Source organism: Dermochelys coriacea, chromosome 24 (genome assembly GCF_009764565.3).
Source record: "Dermochelys coriacea isolate rDerCor1 chromosome 24, rDerCor1.pri.v4, whole genome shotgun sequence".
NCBI classification, from domain to species: Eukaryota; Metazoa; Chordata; order Testudines; family Dermochelyidae; genus Dermochelys; species Dermochelys coriacea.
In genome coordinates this window covers 10,894,251-10,911,008 of record NC_050091.1, presented here as the reverse complement: position 1 = coordinate 10,911,008, position 16,758 = coordinate 10,894,251, and the positions used below count along the sequence as shown (strand labels likewise).

At 57.0% G+C, this 16,758-nt stretch overlaps 1 protein-coding gene across 4 annotated transcripts in view; it reads left to right on the top strand.

Annotated features, from left to right (window-relative positions):
• The first annotated feature begins 1,529 nt into the window (after positions 1-1,529).
• Positions 1,530-16,758, top strand: part of IGSF9 (immunoglobulin superfamily member 9) — a 55,601-nt gene continuing 40,372 nt past the window's right edge. The window contains exons 1-4 of one of the 4 annotated variants that reach the window (XM_043502088.1): positions 1,615-1,662; positions 2,082-2,154; positions 3,009-3,422; positions 4,569-4,760. In XM_043502088.1, coding sequence (XP_043358023.1) covers positions 3,365-3,422; positions 4,569-4,760 — 250 coding nt within the window. In that variant the 5' untranslated portion in view covers positions 1,615-1,662; positions 2,082-2,154; positions 3,009-3,364. Of the gene's footprint in view, positions 1,663-2,053; positions 2,155-3,008; positions 3,423-4,568; positions 4,761-11,658; positions 11,721-16,758 lie in introns of those variants that run through there. The other 3 variants (XM_043502087.1, XM_038383154.2, XM_038383156.2) reach the window with 3 other exon arrangements.

The following is a 16,758-nucleotide window of genomic DNA, read 5'->3' as shown; positions in this document are numbered from 1 at the left end:
AATGGTCCCTCAAAACTGATGGCCTGTTGTCTGGCGGGTGTCTCCCAAATACATACATACACAGCTATGATTGTTACATAGTCAATATTCTTAACTTTAGATACATGCATACAAATTGGATAATCACATTCAGTAAATCATAACCCTTCCAAATATATCTTACAGGGGCCATCTTGCATAAAGTATATCTTAATTATGCCATATTCATATCATAACTATATTTCTGTAAAGAGTATGTAGCGTAACTTCACGACTATGACTGGCACATAGAGGAGTGTGCCCACCCAGCATGACAAGATGAGTGTGTGTGCAGGCTTGTAGTTCTGTTGATCTCAGGATATGGAAGAGACAAGATGGGTGAGATAATACATATTCCTGGACCAACTTCTAGTGGTGGAAGAGACCGACACAAGCTTCCAAGCTACACAGAGTTCAGGTCTGGGCTGTGCGGCATCTGTGCAACAATGCAAGGTGCTAGGAGGCCTACGGAGCATCAGCTTGGAGCAGGGGAGGAGAATTGGAGAACCAGAGTGACCCGTCCTGGTGACAGGCAGGATGAGGAGAGACAGACTGGTCCCTCCTAAGCTTCTGTGAATCGCGTGCCTAGGCCCCAAGCAGCCCTTGGCTTACACCTTGGGGGCAGCTGGGTTAGAACATCCCAGGACCCAGGGTGGCAAAGCCCAGCTGGCTCCCGCGGTCCCTCTTCCTAGCTAGGACAACGGCGAGCTCGCTCCTAATCATCAGCGTCTGGTTCAGTCTAGTTTCCAACTCCCAAAGCAGTGAGGCAGGTGGATGGTCTCCCTGGCCAGTGGGTGGTCTCTGTGCCAGGGGGGCTGTTCAGGGGAGAGCGCCCTGCACTGGGCTGGACGATCCGCTGCTAATTCCCCAGCAGACAACACAGCTGCGGCTGGGCTAGGGGAGGCGGTGGGGTTTGACGGGGAACGCAACCCTGGTGTACCTAAGACCCCGCTGCCGGGCGCTAGCAGGAATGCCTTCAGCCGCGCACGCTCACAGACTAGCTCCCTGCTACCGCTGGGGAAGTTGAGGCACGGAGAGTGGACGCACTTCGCCCCGAAGCCAGGAGCCCTGATTGCTCCCAGCACCCGGTCAACGGCTTCCCACGCTCAGCCGGGGGTTCCCGGCTGGCCGCGCTGCCATCCCCTGGCTCAGACAGGAGCCAAGCGAACTTCACACGCCAGCTCCTGCGCTGCCAGCGCGGCCATGACCGAGACCCCGGCCCGCCCCGCGGCGCTGGCCCGTCGCCTCCCCATGCGCGGCGCCCCCGGCCCCCGCGCAGGGCAGACGCGGCCGCCAGGCGGAGCCCGGGACCGACGCACCCAGCCGGCCCCCGGAGCGGCAGGGCGGGCCCGGCGACTGGAGACGCGGAGGGCGCCCGGAGCTCTCGCAGGGCATTGGCTGTCCCCGTGGCAACGGGCGGCTTGGGGCGGGGGGGGGGGGGAGCGGAGGCACCGCCCCCTATTGTGTTGCTGGCGGGATCGGGGCCACGGGGGCCCTCGCTAGCTGCCTCCCCGCCCGCCAGGCGCGTCCCAGCGAAGCGGCCGGCCCGGCCTGGGGATGAGCGCAGGGGCCCCGGGAGCTCGCGCGGCGCCGACTCGCTGCCCGCGGAGGAACCTTGAGTGCCCCTGGCGAGCGCGCGCGCAGGTATCCCGGGGGCGCCGGCCCGGGGGAGGCGGTTGTGCTGGGGCCGGACTCCTGGGTTCTCTTGCTGGCGGGGGCGGTTCTCTAGGTACCTTAGCAGGGATGAGGGACTCCTGGGTTCTGCCCCCTCTGTGCCTCCGCTTCGCCGTCTGTAGTGACCCAGCCTGGGGGGGGGGGGAGGCGCTGAGATCCCGTGGGAAGGGTGAGCACAGGGAGGTGCGAGGGAAGAGGCTGCGGTGGGGGGCGAGCCTGGCCAATGGGGGCTGCCCGCGCTGGACGCCACCGTGTTTGTTTTTGAATGTTTTGCCCCGGCGATGGCGGCGGGGCGGGGGTGGCTGGGCGTGGGCAGGGGCTGGGCTTTGCCGTTGGCTGCAGGCACATTCGTTCCCCGCAGGAAAGTTGGTTTGTTTTCCGCATAAAAGCAGGGAAGTAAATCTCCCCTCGGGGCCCTGCATGGCAATCGGATCCGGGACCTAGAACAAAGGCAGCGGCCAGGTAGGAGCCCTGCTCCCCTTGCATGTGCCCAGGAGCACTAGGCCCTGGCAATGCCAGGGACAGGGATTGGGGCTGGCAGAAAAATGGCCTGGTGGGAAAGGACAGCGAGAGCCTCCCCTGTCGGGTTCTGCCAGGCTTCATGCCCAGATCTCAGCACGAGGGCACTAGGGAAGAGAGGCAGGTCCAATGCTACACCAGGGCACTGAGCTGGAGGGGGGTTCCTGCCGGGCATGTGCTTCTTATTAACGGAGTCATCAGCTGGGAAGAGCCCTCCGCAAAGCGGAATGCAACGGCTCCCAGCCGCCAGAGGACTGGAGAAGCAGGGCTGTGGGTCTGGGGTCCCTGGGCTGGGGATAGGTAAGGTACCCAAAAGGGGCTGGCTGGCTGAGGGCTCCATGGCTGTCCCTGAGGGAGCTCTTGCTGTACCTAGAAGGGCACAAACTCTGGGGGAACTAGGTGAGAGAGAAGTAATGAAAAGAGAAGAGCAAATGAAGGATGAAAGAAGGCAGGGGAGGGGAGAGCTGTGATGGGAAGGGGAGGAGGGGCTGAAACAGCTGCAGGCAAGGATCTCCCTTTGGTTGCCCCACTCTGCAAGACCTCCTCCTGCTCCCCCACAGACAGCTGGCTGATTGAGGGTGAGGCTGAGGGGCTCTCCTGAAATAAGGCTAGCAACTCCCTGCATCCCATTCTCCTGTTAACAGAGCAGGAAGAGAAAGGGGTGCAAGTGGGAGGCAGATGCTTTCTGAGCACTCGGCTATGCTGTGTCTAGCTGGGGCAGGAACATGCCGAGACAGCTCTGCTCGGACCAGCTAGGGAGCTGCTCCCTAAGGGCTTTGTGCTGGTTTATTTCCTAGGTGTTTTTTCGAGCTCCCGATAGCCCACAGGAGACCAAAGGGCAGCTGGGAGGTGAGACAAGCTGGATCTTGCCTGGATTACAGCGCCTGGTCTGTGCTAGCCGAGGGCTCTTGGTTTGAGGAGTGGTACTTTCCCATCAGGCCACCGGAGCACAGAACCTAGGAACAGTGCCAAGGAGGCTCCTGGCCCTAACGGGCCTCACCTGGGGGGACACCAGACCCTTCTGTCCCATCGCACAGCCATTTCGTCCTCCCACCCTCCTCCCCCGCCCCGGGTCTGGTCTCTAATTGGGCAGTGCGGCGAGCCGGAGGACTTGGGACAGGGGGTGCGACGTGGCTGTAAGGGGAGCTGTGCTATGAATTGGTGTTTATGGATTGCCTACCTCAGCCTGTTTGCCAACAACTTTGCTGAAGGTAAGTGGGTGAACATAGCACGCTGTATTGTGCAGCCCCACAGCTGTACGCACCAGGGGCCTGACCCAGAGCCACTGAACCCAATGGAGCCTTTCTGTGAGTTTGAATTGGATTTGATCAGGCCCCAGAACTTGGGGTGTGCAGAGGGGAGGGTGCAGGAGTCACTGAGGTCACGATTAGAGCAGCAAAGAAGGCTAGTGCTCCTCTGGGGGACCATGTTCATGAAGAGCAGAGACAGTGATGCTGCTGAACTGCCAAAGAGGAGGGGGTGGGAGGGAATCCCAGACGTTCACCCCTTGCTGGGGAGGTGGTGCCCTGCCCAGATGCCCAGGCAGCAGGTTACATTAAGGGAGCTCCACTGGGGATGCTCAATCTCACTGACCATGACAACTGGATCCCTGAGGGCCCCGGCACTGCCCCTGCCCTGGAATTCCAGCAAGCAGCCTGCAGGGCTGTTCGAGCGAGTTCTTTCCTGCTGCAGAGGGTCTGGGGTGGGGAATGCAGTACCCCCCCCCCCCCCCGCACACTTACTCTATTCCTTTCCCTTCAGCCCTGCATTCTGCAGTGATGTGGATGTGGGTATCCACGGACCATGTTTGTGGATAAGTTGTGGTTTCAAACTTTGTATCCATGCAGAGCTCTAAAAAGGGGGGTTTAGACAGTGCCCTTCCTCTGTGAAGGGTGCTGGGATGTGGGGCTGGAACACACTGCAAAGCCAGGGCCCCAGGCAAAGCCGGGCAGGATGCAGCCTTAGCTCTCCCCTTCTGCCTTTTTGGAGTGTGAGTTGCATCCCACGGGGCTCCCTCGTCATCAGCAGAATAGTGTGAGGCACTCTCCAGGAGTCACTTATGGCCCCAGGAGCCATTCCCTCTCAGGGTTTTGAATTCTGCTCCAAGAGTGCCGTGCCCAGGGTGCTGGGTGTGATGGGCCCTGCCTCGCTGCAGGGTATTGGGCGGGGCAGGGTACACGGGCTCTCCTTGCAAAACCTGGATACCTGTGGGAGCATCCCAACTTGGGGCTTGGCTGGCTGATGCGGTGCTGTGTCTGAGCTCCAGGACATAGCAGGGGCTCCACTGGAGACGGTGGGCTGCAGCTCATGGGATGTCCTCCCCATGAGTGTGAAATCTCCCTGTGCTGGCCCTACAGGTAACAGCCAGGTGAAGTCTCAGGCTGTGGTGGGGCGTGTCGGAGAGAGCGTGATCCTGGGCTGTGACCTCCTGAACGCAGAGGAGGCGCGTCCCCATCTCTACGTGATCGAGTGGGTCCGCTTTGGCTTCCTCCTCCCCATCTTTATCAAATTTGGGCTCTATTCCCCACGCATTGATCCGAAGTACATAGGTGAGTGCATGCTGGGACAGCAGTGAAAAGGTGAACCCGTTGGGAGGACCTGGGGGCTGGGAGGTAGCAGAGGGGACGCTGATGTATATGGAGGTAGGGAAGTCGGGGGGTGGGGCTGGGAGGTAGCGGAGGGGACACTGGTGTATATGGAGGTAGGGGAAGTCGGGGGGTGGGGCTGGGATGTAGCGGAGGGGACGCTGGTGTATATGGAAGTAGGGGGTGGGGCTGGGATGTAGCGGATGGGATGCTGTTGTCTATTGGGGATGGAGAAATTGGGGGTGGGGCTGGGAGGTAGCGGAGGGGACGCTGGTGTCTATTGGGGATGGAGAAATTGGGGGTGGGGCTGGGAGGTAGCGGAGGGGATGCTGGTGTATATGGAGGTAGGGGAAGTCGGGGGTAGGTCTGGGACTTGGCAGAGGGGATGCTGGTGTATACGGAGGTAGATGTGGCAGGGTGGAATGTAGCAGAGGACATGCTGGCATGTCTCAGGGCTGGAGGCTCTCTAGGTGGGACACACCGATGGGGGAGCAGTAGGGCAGTGGCTGGTTCTGTGGCATGTGATCCAGTGTCTGAGGTGCAGTCCATGGGCTGGCCTTGCACAGCTGCATGGTGTTTGCCTTCCCTGAGGCGAGCCCATCCCACCCTGGGGCCCAGAGGAGTTTCCTGGCAGGAGCCCTGGGTTCCCTCCCGTGACTGCAGTATGTGGTGACTGGCCAGGCCCCAGGAGGGTGAGGCCATGGCATTCCCTGTGCTGGACTAGCTCTGGGTCTTCCTGTGTGTACAGCGCACTAGTGCTCTACCTGCCACATGCTCCTCCCCGCTCCCCCAGCTGGGCCCCAGCCGAGGGCTGCTGCTGTCAGGCTGCATTAGTCACGCCCCATGGGCTGTGTAGTGCAGCAGGCAGGGCTCTCCCCCTGCCCATGCCAGCTTGAGGAAGAGATGGCCATGGGGCAAGGCAGGAAGGTGAAGGGGTCTGTCCCTGCAGCTTGGACTGACTGGTCTGACCCTCTCCGCTGGTAGGGATGGGAGTGTGGAGGAAGTGGGGGGAGGGGCGCTGTGAGAGGCTACAGAGGGGGTTCCCTCCCCCACCCTCTAATGCCTAAGGCTCTGTGCTGAGGGGGGTGGGGGATGTGAATCTGGCCTCAGCCACACACAGCCCAGCTGAGTGTGGGGGAGGGGATGGGGCTGTGGACACATCAATGGGCACCTGCTGAGGCAGGAAACTCCCATAGCGTGACCCTCCCCTTATTGATGTGCTGGTGGCCTCCACTTGCAGGGAGACTCTCCTCCCTCCAGCCTGGGAACAGGCCTGTCCGGGGCTGTGTGAGACGGTGCACTGCAAGGCTCTGAGCCTGCATCCATGCATGGCGTCACATGTCTGCACTTGAATGGGAGTGTTTCAGTGGCTCGGTGGTACATCTTTGCCTTGCATCGGAGTGTACTAGTCTCTGCTGGTCTGTGTCTTGCTGCCCAACGTGCATGCGTCCTGCTCGGCGCAGGGCAAAGGGAAGCCAGGAGGAAGCAGCAGGCCACACGGGGAGCTGGACCTTGCGGGGGCATCATGGGGCTGGGGCTGCTGAGAGAAGGCTGGCAGTAGATGAAGGTCCCAGCCTGAACAAGCTGCTGGCCCCTTTGTGCTGTGCGCAGGAGCTGGGTGCCTAGGGCCTGGGCCACACAAAGGCTCTTTCTTGCCAGGGTCAGAGATCAGATTGACACTGCTCCTGGGATCTTTGTTGCATTCTAATCCCGTAATCCCAACTGGGGCCTGCTGCTGCCAGGGGAAATTCATGCCTGGGAGCCAACCGCCACCTGGGCCTCCTGGCAGTTCCTAGGGCTCTGGGATGAGCTGGGAACCCGGGGGAAGAGCCGCAGGGAGCCCTTGGCACAACCTTGAGGGTGGGCTTTTGTGTGACAGTCACAGCCTCCTCCTTTCCCTAGTTGCACTGCCCTTGCATCACAGCCCCCTGCCCCTTGTTACCACTCACCTCCCCCCCCCCCCAACTTCTCTTCACTGCCTCCTGGCTCCTGTTACAGTCCACAAGCTGCCCCATCCACAGTGCCATGTGTCACACCCACCTTCCGAGTCACAGCTCCCCCACCCTCATCTACACCCACCTGCATCACAGCCCCCAGCTCCTGTTACTATACCCACACCCCACCTGCCCTTCTCTTCACAGCTCCTCCATCCACCACTCCTGTGTTACAGGCCCGCCGCCGCCCCATCCACGCTGCCCCTGTGTCACAGACCCCCACTGCTGTGTCACAGATCTCCACTGCTGTGTTACAGCCCCCCCACTGCCCCATCCACACTGCCCCTGTGTCACAGACCCCCGCCCCATCCACACTGCCCCTGTGTCACAGATCCCCACTCCTGTGTCACAGCCCCCTGTCCCATCCTCACTGCCCTGTGTCACAGACCCCCACTCCTGTGTTACAGTCCCCCCTGCTGCCCCATCCACACTGCCCCTGTGTCCCAGCTCCATGCGCACTGTCTGTGTCACAGTCCCCCACTCCCTGACCCGTCCCATCCCTCCACCCCATCCATGCTGCCTTGTGTCACAGTGCTGCTCATCAGTTGCACCTACCCAGTATGGCCAATATTCCCTGCTCTCCACCCCACCCTTGTTGCCCTGAGTATCAGACAGCTCCTCCTATAGGAGAGGACTAAGTCCTACAACACCATGGGACTGGGCACAGTCCTGCCTGTTCAGGGCCCAGCCAATCGCAGCTCCAAGAGTTGTTCAGTATTTGGGGACAAAACTAAAATCTCCTTGGGAGACACAGAAGGACACACACATGCACACCGCTCCCCCTCTCAAGTCTGCCCTGGGTTAGGATCTCTGTGGCTGAAGGGTCCTCTAGCCCCTCTGTCCCTGCCACACACACTGGGACTGAGCTAGCCTTTCCCCACACTTTTGTGGCTTGATCGCTGCTGGACTCCTGGGGCCGTGCGCGCTGCCTGCTCAGCCCTGCCTGGTGGGTCACTTGAAGGTTGAGCTTGGGGAGGGGATTTCGGCAAAGCTGCTAATTGGCAGTACTGGGTGGAGTGGGATTTGGAGCGAAGCTGCTGGAGACGGGGCAGTGGCGTGGGAGGGGGATGTTCTCCTACTCAGAGGGTATTTAAAGTGGAACAGTGGCAGATTTTCAGGGCTCTTTGCAAACACAGAGGCGTGAGCAACAGGATCTTCTCTTAGTGAAAGGGAATGCTGAAAGCTTTGGTTTGGGGTGGAGTGGGAGGGCTGGCTATGGGGCTGGAGACTGACAGCCCTGCAGGCCAGGGCAGAGGCTGGGGGCATTAACACAAACCACATCCCAATAAAGATCTGTCACAGCCAGACTCCGGGGGGCAGGGTGGGATAGAGCTGGGGCACCCAAACTTTGCCCAGGCAAGGCTGCATTGGCAAGCTATAGCAGGAGTATCCCTCCAGCGTGAGCAGGGCTGGCTGCAAAAATATTCCTGGACTTTGTTTCAAAAGCAAAAATTTAAAAAAAAAATAAAACCGTCCTGTGCCCAAGCTGGCCAATGAGAGCTGGCGTCTTGGACACCAAAATGCAGACCAAGAAAAGCCTATGGCCAGCAGGGTGGCCCTGCACCCACGGAAATCACAGCTTTCAACATGGGTTGAGTTGTGGAGGATTTAGGCAAAAAATGATCATTCTATTTCAGCCAGCTGGCATGGGAGAGACGCTGCCGTGGAGGTGGGAGGAGTTGATATACACTATTTATCTGAAAAACTTGGCCCAGCTCTGCTGCTCAGCTGACAAGTATGGAGTACTGCCCCCAAGCTCTTAGGCAAGTCCCACTGGGCTCCCCCGCCCACTCTCAGATCACCAGCAGGAAAGACTCTGCCTTCAGAATGGAGCTAATTCCACCTGTCTGTCTCCTAATGCCTTTAAACCCCATTCCCACTGCCAGGATGAAGCACAAGCCAGACTGGAATCCAGTTCCTCTCCTGTGGCTGTGCTGACTCGTGAGGGAGCTGATGGGACTCTGGACAAAGGGAGTGATTTGTCGAGTAGCAAGATACTACCTTGAAATAGCCAATCTTCAGAGCAGGAATGTGTGCACATTAATATTTAGAGGCTTGCTCCCAGCATGCACTGCTCTGTTCTTGGTTTGGGCAGTTGAGTTGCCCTCTGGGCTGCGGCTGGGCTGTAGAGGCCCTGAGTTAGGCTCTTTCCTGGCAGCGGGAACCACACATGGTTCAGCTTGCTCGTTCTGCACGGCTGGCCATAGGAGGGGAGCCTATACCAAGCTGTTCACAGTCCTGCTTCCTCACCACGACTCCTGGCTCACAGCAGCTGTGCCGGGTTTCAGCTGGGCAGCTGCACACCTCCCCAGTCTGGGGGGTCTCTGCCTCCTGGTGCTCACTTATGACTGGGGAATGGTCTTGCTTTGCCTTTTCCCCTGCGCTCTGACCTAGTCTCTGTGGAGACCAACTATTTCCTCCCCACACCTCTCTAGGGCATCTGGCTCCAAGTCTGTCCTGAGGTCTGGAAGGCATTCTTAGCTGGCCGGGCTCTGGGATCCAGAGGCACCACCAGCCCTGTTGGTTCCCTGGTCAGAGAGCTGCCCCAGCTGCCCCACTCAGCCTGTGGCTCAGAGCTGGCTCCTTTCTCTCTGCAGCCATGGCTGCTGTTCCAGGTTTGTGAGCTGCTGAGGGCAGGGGTCTCGCCAGGGCCGTTGAATGCAGGGTTCAGTGCTGCTCGCGGCATCTCTGCAGCAGTGAGGGGCTCCCCTGATGCTACCTACTTGCCAGGCCTGAAAGCACAGCAGCTTGCTGTGTGGGGACAGCCCAGCCAAGGCTCCCAGCATGCTAGGTAGAATCACAGAATATCAGGGTTGGAAGGGACGTCAGGAGGTTATCTAGGCCAATCCCCACTCAAAGCAGGACCAATCCCCAATTTTTGCCTCAGATCCCTAAATGGCCCCCTCAAGGATTGAGCTCACAACCCTGGGTTTAGCAGGCTAATGCTCAAACCACTGAGCTATCTCTCCTCCCCCCCCCTGAGATGGAGAAAGATGCTACAGGCATGTTTGTCACTGGTTAAGAGCCTGGCTTGTCTTAGCTCCCTGGAATCATAATGCAATGCCAACCAGTCAATGCTTCATCCTCCCAGGGCACCATCCTGGGCCTTTAGGTCTCTTGGAGGAGGATTTAAAAGCCTTGGGTTCTGTCTGCTTTGTGCAGGCAGTTCAAGATCCCAGGCAATTCCTCTTGATGCTAAACATTTGCTGTGTTGGCCGGTTGCCACCTCCCCAAAGGTGGTTGCACTTCAATACTTTTGTGTGAATCAGCCCTAATGCAGGTGCAGTGCCATGCATGGAAGCATGCTCCAGCGGCAGAGACCATGTTGGGGGGATGATGTATTTTGTGGTGGACTGGGATACTGATAGTGTGTCTCTGCTCCCAATAGTGACTGCAATAACGGCACATTTCCTCCCCGCCCCAGCCAGCTCTGCAGAATGTAGCAATTCCCAGCAGCCCTGCATGCTCCAGGAGCCACTCCTGCGGGGGCAGCGGCAATGCAACTTGGGAGAAGTTCAAGTTGGCCACACTGGGGCAAAAGGGCCACCCAGGGGAGGGCAGCAAGAGCCCCTCTCCTGGTACTGATGGGGGAAAGAGAAGAGCCTGGTTTGACTCATGGAGTGCATGGAGGGAGCTGGGGCTGGCACATGGAAAAGCTGGTTGGCTAGACAGATACTGACCAGAGGGACCCAATTAAGGGCAGAGGGGGTGCAGCTGTGACGATCACTGGCCCCAAGGCAGAGTTGCACTGGGGGTGGGTGGGTGGGTTGCCAGAGGCACTGGGCCTAGAGCTGTGCTGGGGGGAGGGGCTGGGAAGGCGCTGGGCCCAGGGCGGGGCCGGGCTGGGGGGAGAGGGCAGGGCTGGGTCCAAGTAGAGCCAGGAAGGGGCAGGGCTGGGCCCAGGACAGAGCCGTGCTGGGAAGAGGAGGACTGGGAGGGTGCTGGCCGTGCTGGGGGCAGAGGGCAGGGCTGGGGCCTGGGGGCTGGGCCCAGGGGAGAGCCAGGAGGGGGCAGGGCCAGGCCCAGGGCAGAGCTGTGCTGTGCTGGGGGGAGGGCGCTGAGCCCAGGGCAGAGTCCTGGGGCAGCTCGGTGACACCCTTGTTCCCATGGCAACTGGCTGCTTATTTTCAATCTTCTGTGGGGGATGGGGGTGAGTTGGGGGGCGGGGCCTGCCAATGGGAAGCGCCTGCGGTTTCACCAGGGAGGGCAGGCTGGGATTTCACATGGGATTTCAGTCCTGTTGCCGCAGTTCCCATGTGGCGCTTTTCAAACAGCTCCAGCCGTTGGTGGGAGCGGCTGGACAGGGGCCAGGAAGAATCTCACCCCCCCCATGTGGCATGCCCCCCGGGCCTCTGAGCAGGGGAAGGCAGTTCCTCAGGATGCAGCTGCTGCTGGTGAGGCAGGTGCATCTGCAGGGCCTGGGGCAGGCCATGACTCTTGCTGTCTCCTGGAAGGTTGCTTCCTCCACGCTCCCATGTGCTGCTAGTTGGGCTCCCTGTGAAACCAAGGTGGGGGCTTGGGGGCCGGGATTCATAGATACTAAGGTCAGAAGGGACCATTCTGATCATCTTGTCCGACCTCCTGCACAACACAGGCCACAGAATCACTCTCCCTGCCCAGAGGCCCAAAGATGCAGGATCTTAGTGCCACTAGACAAAGCAAGCCCTTCCTAATCTAGGCCCTAAAGCCTGAGCCATGGCCCTCTGTCCCTGCCTGGCAGCTGGGCGCAACCACACTCAGACAGGACTGGCTAAGGCAGGGCATGGAGTTCCTCTCTCCTGCGGAAACGGCGGCAGGTGTCCTGATCTTGCCAGCCTCTGTCTGCCTGACTTAGGGATGGCTCCATGGGGGCTGCTTTGGGGTGGCATTTGGAGGCCCCTGGGAATGGATTCAATCCAGACCAAGTGGTGCCTGCACACCATGGATACAGGTGAGTAGAGCAAGGTCTGGGGGAGCTGCTTCCAGCCTGCTGCAAGGAACTGAGTGTGGGGCATGGAGGGGGCAGCTGCCGAGCCCCGCGTAAATCCCCACCTGGGACAAGGATGCGGCACCAGTGCTGCTGCCTGGAGAGGTGTGAACAGTTCTTCCTCTCTCCTGCCCTCCTTTTCCTCCTCCTTTCCCCATCTCCCCCTGTGAGGAAGCGGAACTGTTCTTAATGTTTCCTCTGAATAGTGTGGGGGGTACCTCAGTTTCCCCTAGGCAGTTCTTAAGTCTCTAGGTGATGGGATAAGGGTGTATGATCCTTGCAGAGCCCTAGAGGGCAGGGGGTCTGGACACAGAGAATGGCCGACACCCTGTTTCCTGGCAACTGATGGCTTGGCCCTTCCCCCCTGCAAGGTGAGAGCTAAAGGGTTGGAGAACAAAGGAATCAGGTGCCCTCCTGGCCCAGGAAAGGGACAAAGCCCAGAGGAGGAGGGGCTGGAGAGAGTTTCAGTTTGGGGGCTGGCTGGGGACATGGAGTGAAGTGCAGACATGGTTGTCTGGCTCACTGCCCCCCAAAATGGATCCAGCTGAGGGGTCCTGTTCTCTGCACCTACAAGCTCTGTGTTAGACCATGTTCCTGTCGTCTAATAAACCTTCTGTTTTACTGGCTGGCTGAGAGTCACGTCTGACTGCAGAGTTGGGGGTCAGGACCCTCTGGCTTCCACAGGATCCTGCCTGGGCGGACTCGCTGTGGGAAGCGCACGGAGGGGCAGAGGATGCTGAATGCTCCGAGGTCAGATCCAGAAAGGTGGAAGTTGTGTGAGCTGTGTGTCCTGCAGACAGGCTGCTCCCAGAAAGGAGACTTCCCCAGAGTCCTGACTGGCTTCGTAGGGAGCAGTTCCAGAGCATCGCCCGGGGACTCCGTGACACCCCTATGTCAGTCAGTGCAGCCCCTGCCCTCCTCTCCCAGCCCTGACCTGCCACTCCTGCTTCCAGACACAGGAGCAGCTAATGGGGGGAGCTGCAGCCTTTGAAAGGTGGTTGCTAAGCAATGCGAGGCTGGGGTTGCTAAAGTCAATGATGTTTTGTTGCCAATCCTCTTGGTGAGTGAGGGGGAAGGAATGGGCAGAGCCAGTGCAGGGGATTATGGAGGGGTTGGGGGAAGGGATCGGGGAGGGGTCCCCATTGCAGTCTTTTTGCAGGGTTTAGTTCCTTCCAATGGGGCCTTTGTTTAGGAGCCTGGCCGCTGCTCCAGGCTAGGGGAGGGGAATTCCCCGGAGCTCCCTGCCTCACTGACTCTGCTACTCACCCCCACTTGGCCCTGCCCATGTGTGATACCCAGCACCCCTCCTCCTTGCCTGAAGGCCTGGCACCTCTCGGCAGGCACAGAAAGGGCAGAGTGGGATGGCGGAGAAGGATTCCAGGCAGCCCTGGGCCTAAATTTGAGCAGTCCCAGGAGCTGCTCTAGTTGACCCAGGCTGCAGACCGGAATTGCTGGAGCATGTTCCCCTTTGCCAGGCAGTTGCAAGAGGTCAGCAAAGGGGATGCTGAACCTGTACTGCACCTGCACTGGGCACCGTTACAGCAGGGCTGGGATCTGGCCCCTTGTTTACACTGGCAATTTGCCTCAGCTCCCTCTGGTGCAGCCCCTCTGGCAATCAGTTGCAGCTGGGGGAGCACTGGGCGTACCAGCATTACCCAGGGCCTACTCCGAGCAGGGTTAGGCCACGTGGCAGTTAATGCACTACTGGCTGGTCTACACTGGTGCCCTTCACTATGGGTGCCACAAGTCTGGTCATGTAGTTGAGAGTAAACCTGGGTAAACTGAGTTTACCCACTTCCTGTTTGGGGCTGTGGAGTTTAGCTTAGGGTAGTTTAGCCATTTCATTATTTATCACTACAACCCTGCAGAGGGGCTGGTGCAGGGACAGGGAATCCCAGCAAAATGCTGGTGTGTACCCAGCCTGAAAGGGGATTGTGAGCATAAGGCTTGGGGCAGAGGGCTTGTGAGCACACACATGTGCATGAAAGTGCATGGACGTCTGGGGGGTGGGGGAAGGCGGGGGAGTATGTAGCAACCTGCCACCAGATCACGAATGGACACTACTGACAAATGGGCACAAATCCAGCAGGGCACCCTCTTGGTGCACATCTAAGCCCTGTGTTTGGGGTCTCTGTGACATGCTGGCTGCGGCCTCACTAGAACGGGTTTGCCAGTGGAGCTTAGAATCATAGGGTTAGAAGGGACTGCAAAGGTCATCTAGTCTAACCCCCTGCCAAGATGCAGGATTTGTGTCTAAACCATCGCAGACAGATGGCTCCAGCCTCCAGTGAAGAAGCTTCCACAACCTCCCTAGGCGTCTGTTCCATTGTCCTACTGTACTTACCATTAGGAAGGTTTTCATGAGATTTAATCTAAATCTCTATGCTCTAGTTTGAATCCATTGCCTCTTGTCCTGTCCTCTGTGACAAAAGAGAACAACTTTTCTCCATCTTTTTTATGGCAGCCTTTCAAGTTTTTGAAGACTTCTATCCTATCCCTCCTTAATCTCCTCTTTTCCGAACTAAACATAAACTAAACTAAACTAAACCAGTTCCTTCAGCCTTTGCTCATGTTTTGCATTCCATCCCTTTGATCATCTTTGTCGCTTGCCTTTGGATCCTTTCCAATTTCTCTACATCCTTTCTATACACTGGTGACCAAAATTGGACACAGTACTCCAGCTGAGGCCTAACCAGCGCTGAGTAGAGCAGTTCTATCACTTCCCATGGCTTGCATGCTTTGCTTCTATTAATGCAACCTAAAATTGCATTTGATTTTTTTGCAACAGTTTTGCATTGCTGACTCAAGTTAAGGCTGTGATCTACCACCACTACCAGATCCTTCTTAGCAGTGCTGCTGCCAAGCCAGGTATCCCCCATTCCGTATTTGTGCATTTGGTTTTTCTTCCCTACGTGTAGCACCTTACATTTATCTTTATTTAATTTCATTTTGTTGTCTATAGCCCAGTTCTCCAATTTATCAAGATCCCTCTGCATTTTAGCTCTATCCTCCAAAGTGTTGACAACCTCCTCTAGCTTTGATCTGCAGATTTGATCAGTACGCACTCTAGTCTTACATCCAAGTCATTGGTAAAGATATTAAACAACACTGGATCCAGAGCAGATTGCTGCCCCACTTGAGACCGCACTTCACTCCAACATCATTCCATTAATAGTTACTCTTTGTTTTCGATTGTTTAACCCAGCACTTCTCAAACCCTGGGTCAGGACCCCAAAGTGGGTCACGACCCCCTTTGAATGGGGTCGCCAGGGCTGGCTTGGACTTGCTGGAGCCCAGGGCCGAAGCCCGAGCCTAAAGGCTTCAGCCCTGGCTGGCAGGGCTTAGGTTGCAGGCCCCCTGCCTGGGGCTGAAGGCCTTGAACTTTAGCTTTGGCCTCCTTTCCTGGAGTGGTAGGCCTCAGGCTTTGGCCCCCCACTTGGGGCAGTGGGGCTCGGGTGGGTTCAGGCTTCAGTCCCCCCTCTGGGGGTTGTGAAGTAATTTTTATTGTCAGAAGGAGGTCGTGGTGCAATGAAGTTTGAGAACCCCTGGTTTAACCAATTATCTATCCACTTAATGGTAGTTCTGCCAAGTCTGCATTTCTCCAGCTTACTTATCTATCAGAATGTCATGTGGGACTGTGTCGAAAGCCTTGCGGGACTGTGTCGAAAGCCTTGCTGAAGTACAGGTATATTTTGTCCACCAAACAGTTACCCTGTCAAGAAGGTTTCAGAGTAGCAGCCGTGTTAGTCTGTATTTGAAAAAAGAAAAGGAGTACTTGTGGCACCTTAGAGACTAACAAATTTATTTGAGCATAAGCTTTCGTGAGCTACAGCTCACGTCATCGGATGCATCCGAAAGCTTATGCTCAAATAAATTTGTTAGTCTCTAAGGTGCTACAAGTACTCCTTTTCTTCCTGTCAAGAAGGAAATCAAGCCAGTTTGGCATGATTTGTTCTTGGTAAATCCATGCTGGCTGCTAGTGATCACCCCATCATCCTTCAGGTATTTGCAAATTGAATGTTTTTACATTACTCTAGTAGCTTCCCACGTATTGAGGTCAGCCTGACTGGTCTATAGTTCCTGGCTCCTCCGTTTCCCACTTTTTAAAGATGGGGATTACGTTAGCCCTTCTCCAGTCTTCCAGGACCTCTCCTGTCATCCATGAATTTGTAAACATTATTGCCATTGGCTCCAAGATTTCTTCAGCTAATTCCTTCAGTACTCGGGTGAATAGCATCCGTCCCCGCTGATTTTAATTCATTCAGATCAGTCAGATCTCTGATATGTTCTTTACTTATCCCACTCTGCATCCCCCTTGCCCATTTTTGTCTATGGTAACTTGGAATGGGATTATGCTGAGCTGGTGGGGAGTGTTTCTCAGTGAACTGTGCGGTAAGCCCATGTTGCAGAGTGTTCCTCTCAACCTCCATGTACAGATCCCACCTCCATGCAGGAGAGGGATTATGGGACTCTGGGGTGTGTAACCCATGCAGCCAGAGTCAGCACCATCATTAAAAGGGACGAGCCTCAGAGACTGCGAGGTGCGGAGCCGGTGTGGGTGTGAAATGAGGGACAGTTGAGCAGTGATCTATGTTGAGACAAAGTGTGTGTGCTCACTCACATTTATATGGGTGTGTGCGAGTAGAGATAGGTATCTGTGGTAGGGATCCTGGTGTGCACATACAGGAATGTGGCCATGGGCGAGGATATGTTTGGTGTACATGCTTATGGGTGGGTGGCAATGCATGTGTGTTTGTGGGTTGCATGCAAGTGTGTACGCATGCATACAAGTCCTAAGCAGATGTCTCTCTTTCCCTGACAGTCTTTTTTTTACACTTTGTGAACCCTTGCATAGCTTGTCATGACGTATTATTTAATTGTACTGTATGTGTGTGCATGTCAGTGTGTGAGCATAAAGACATGGGTCTGTATAGGTGAACAAGGTGTGCGTGGTGTGTTAGTATGTGTGTATTAGGGTGTGTGTGTATATGTCTATATCTCT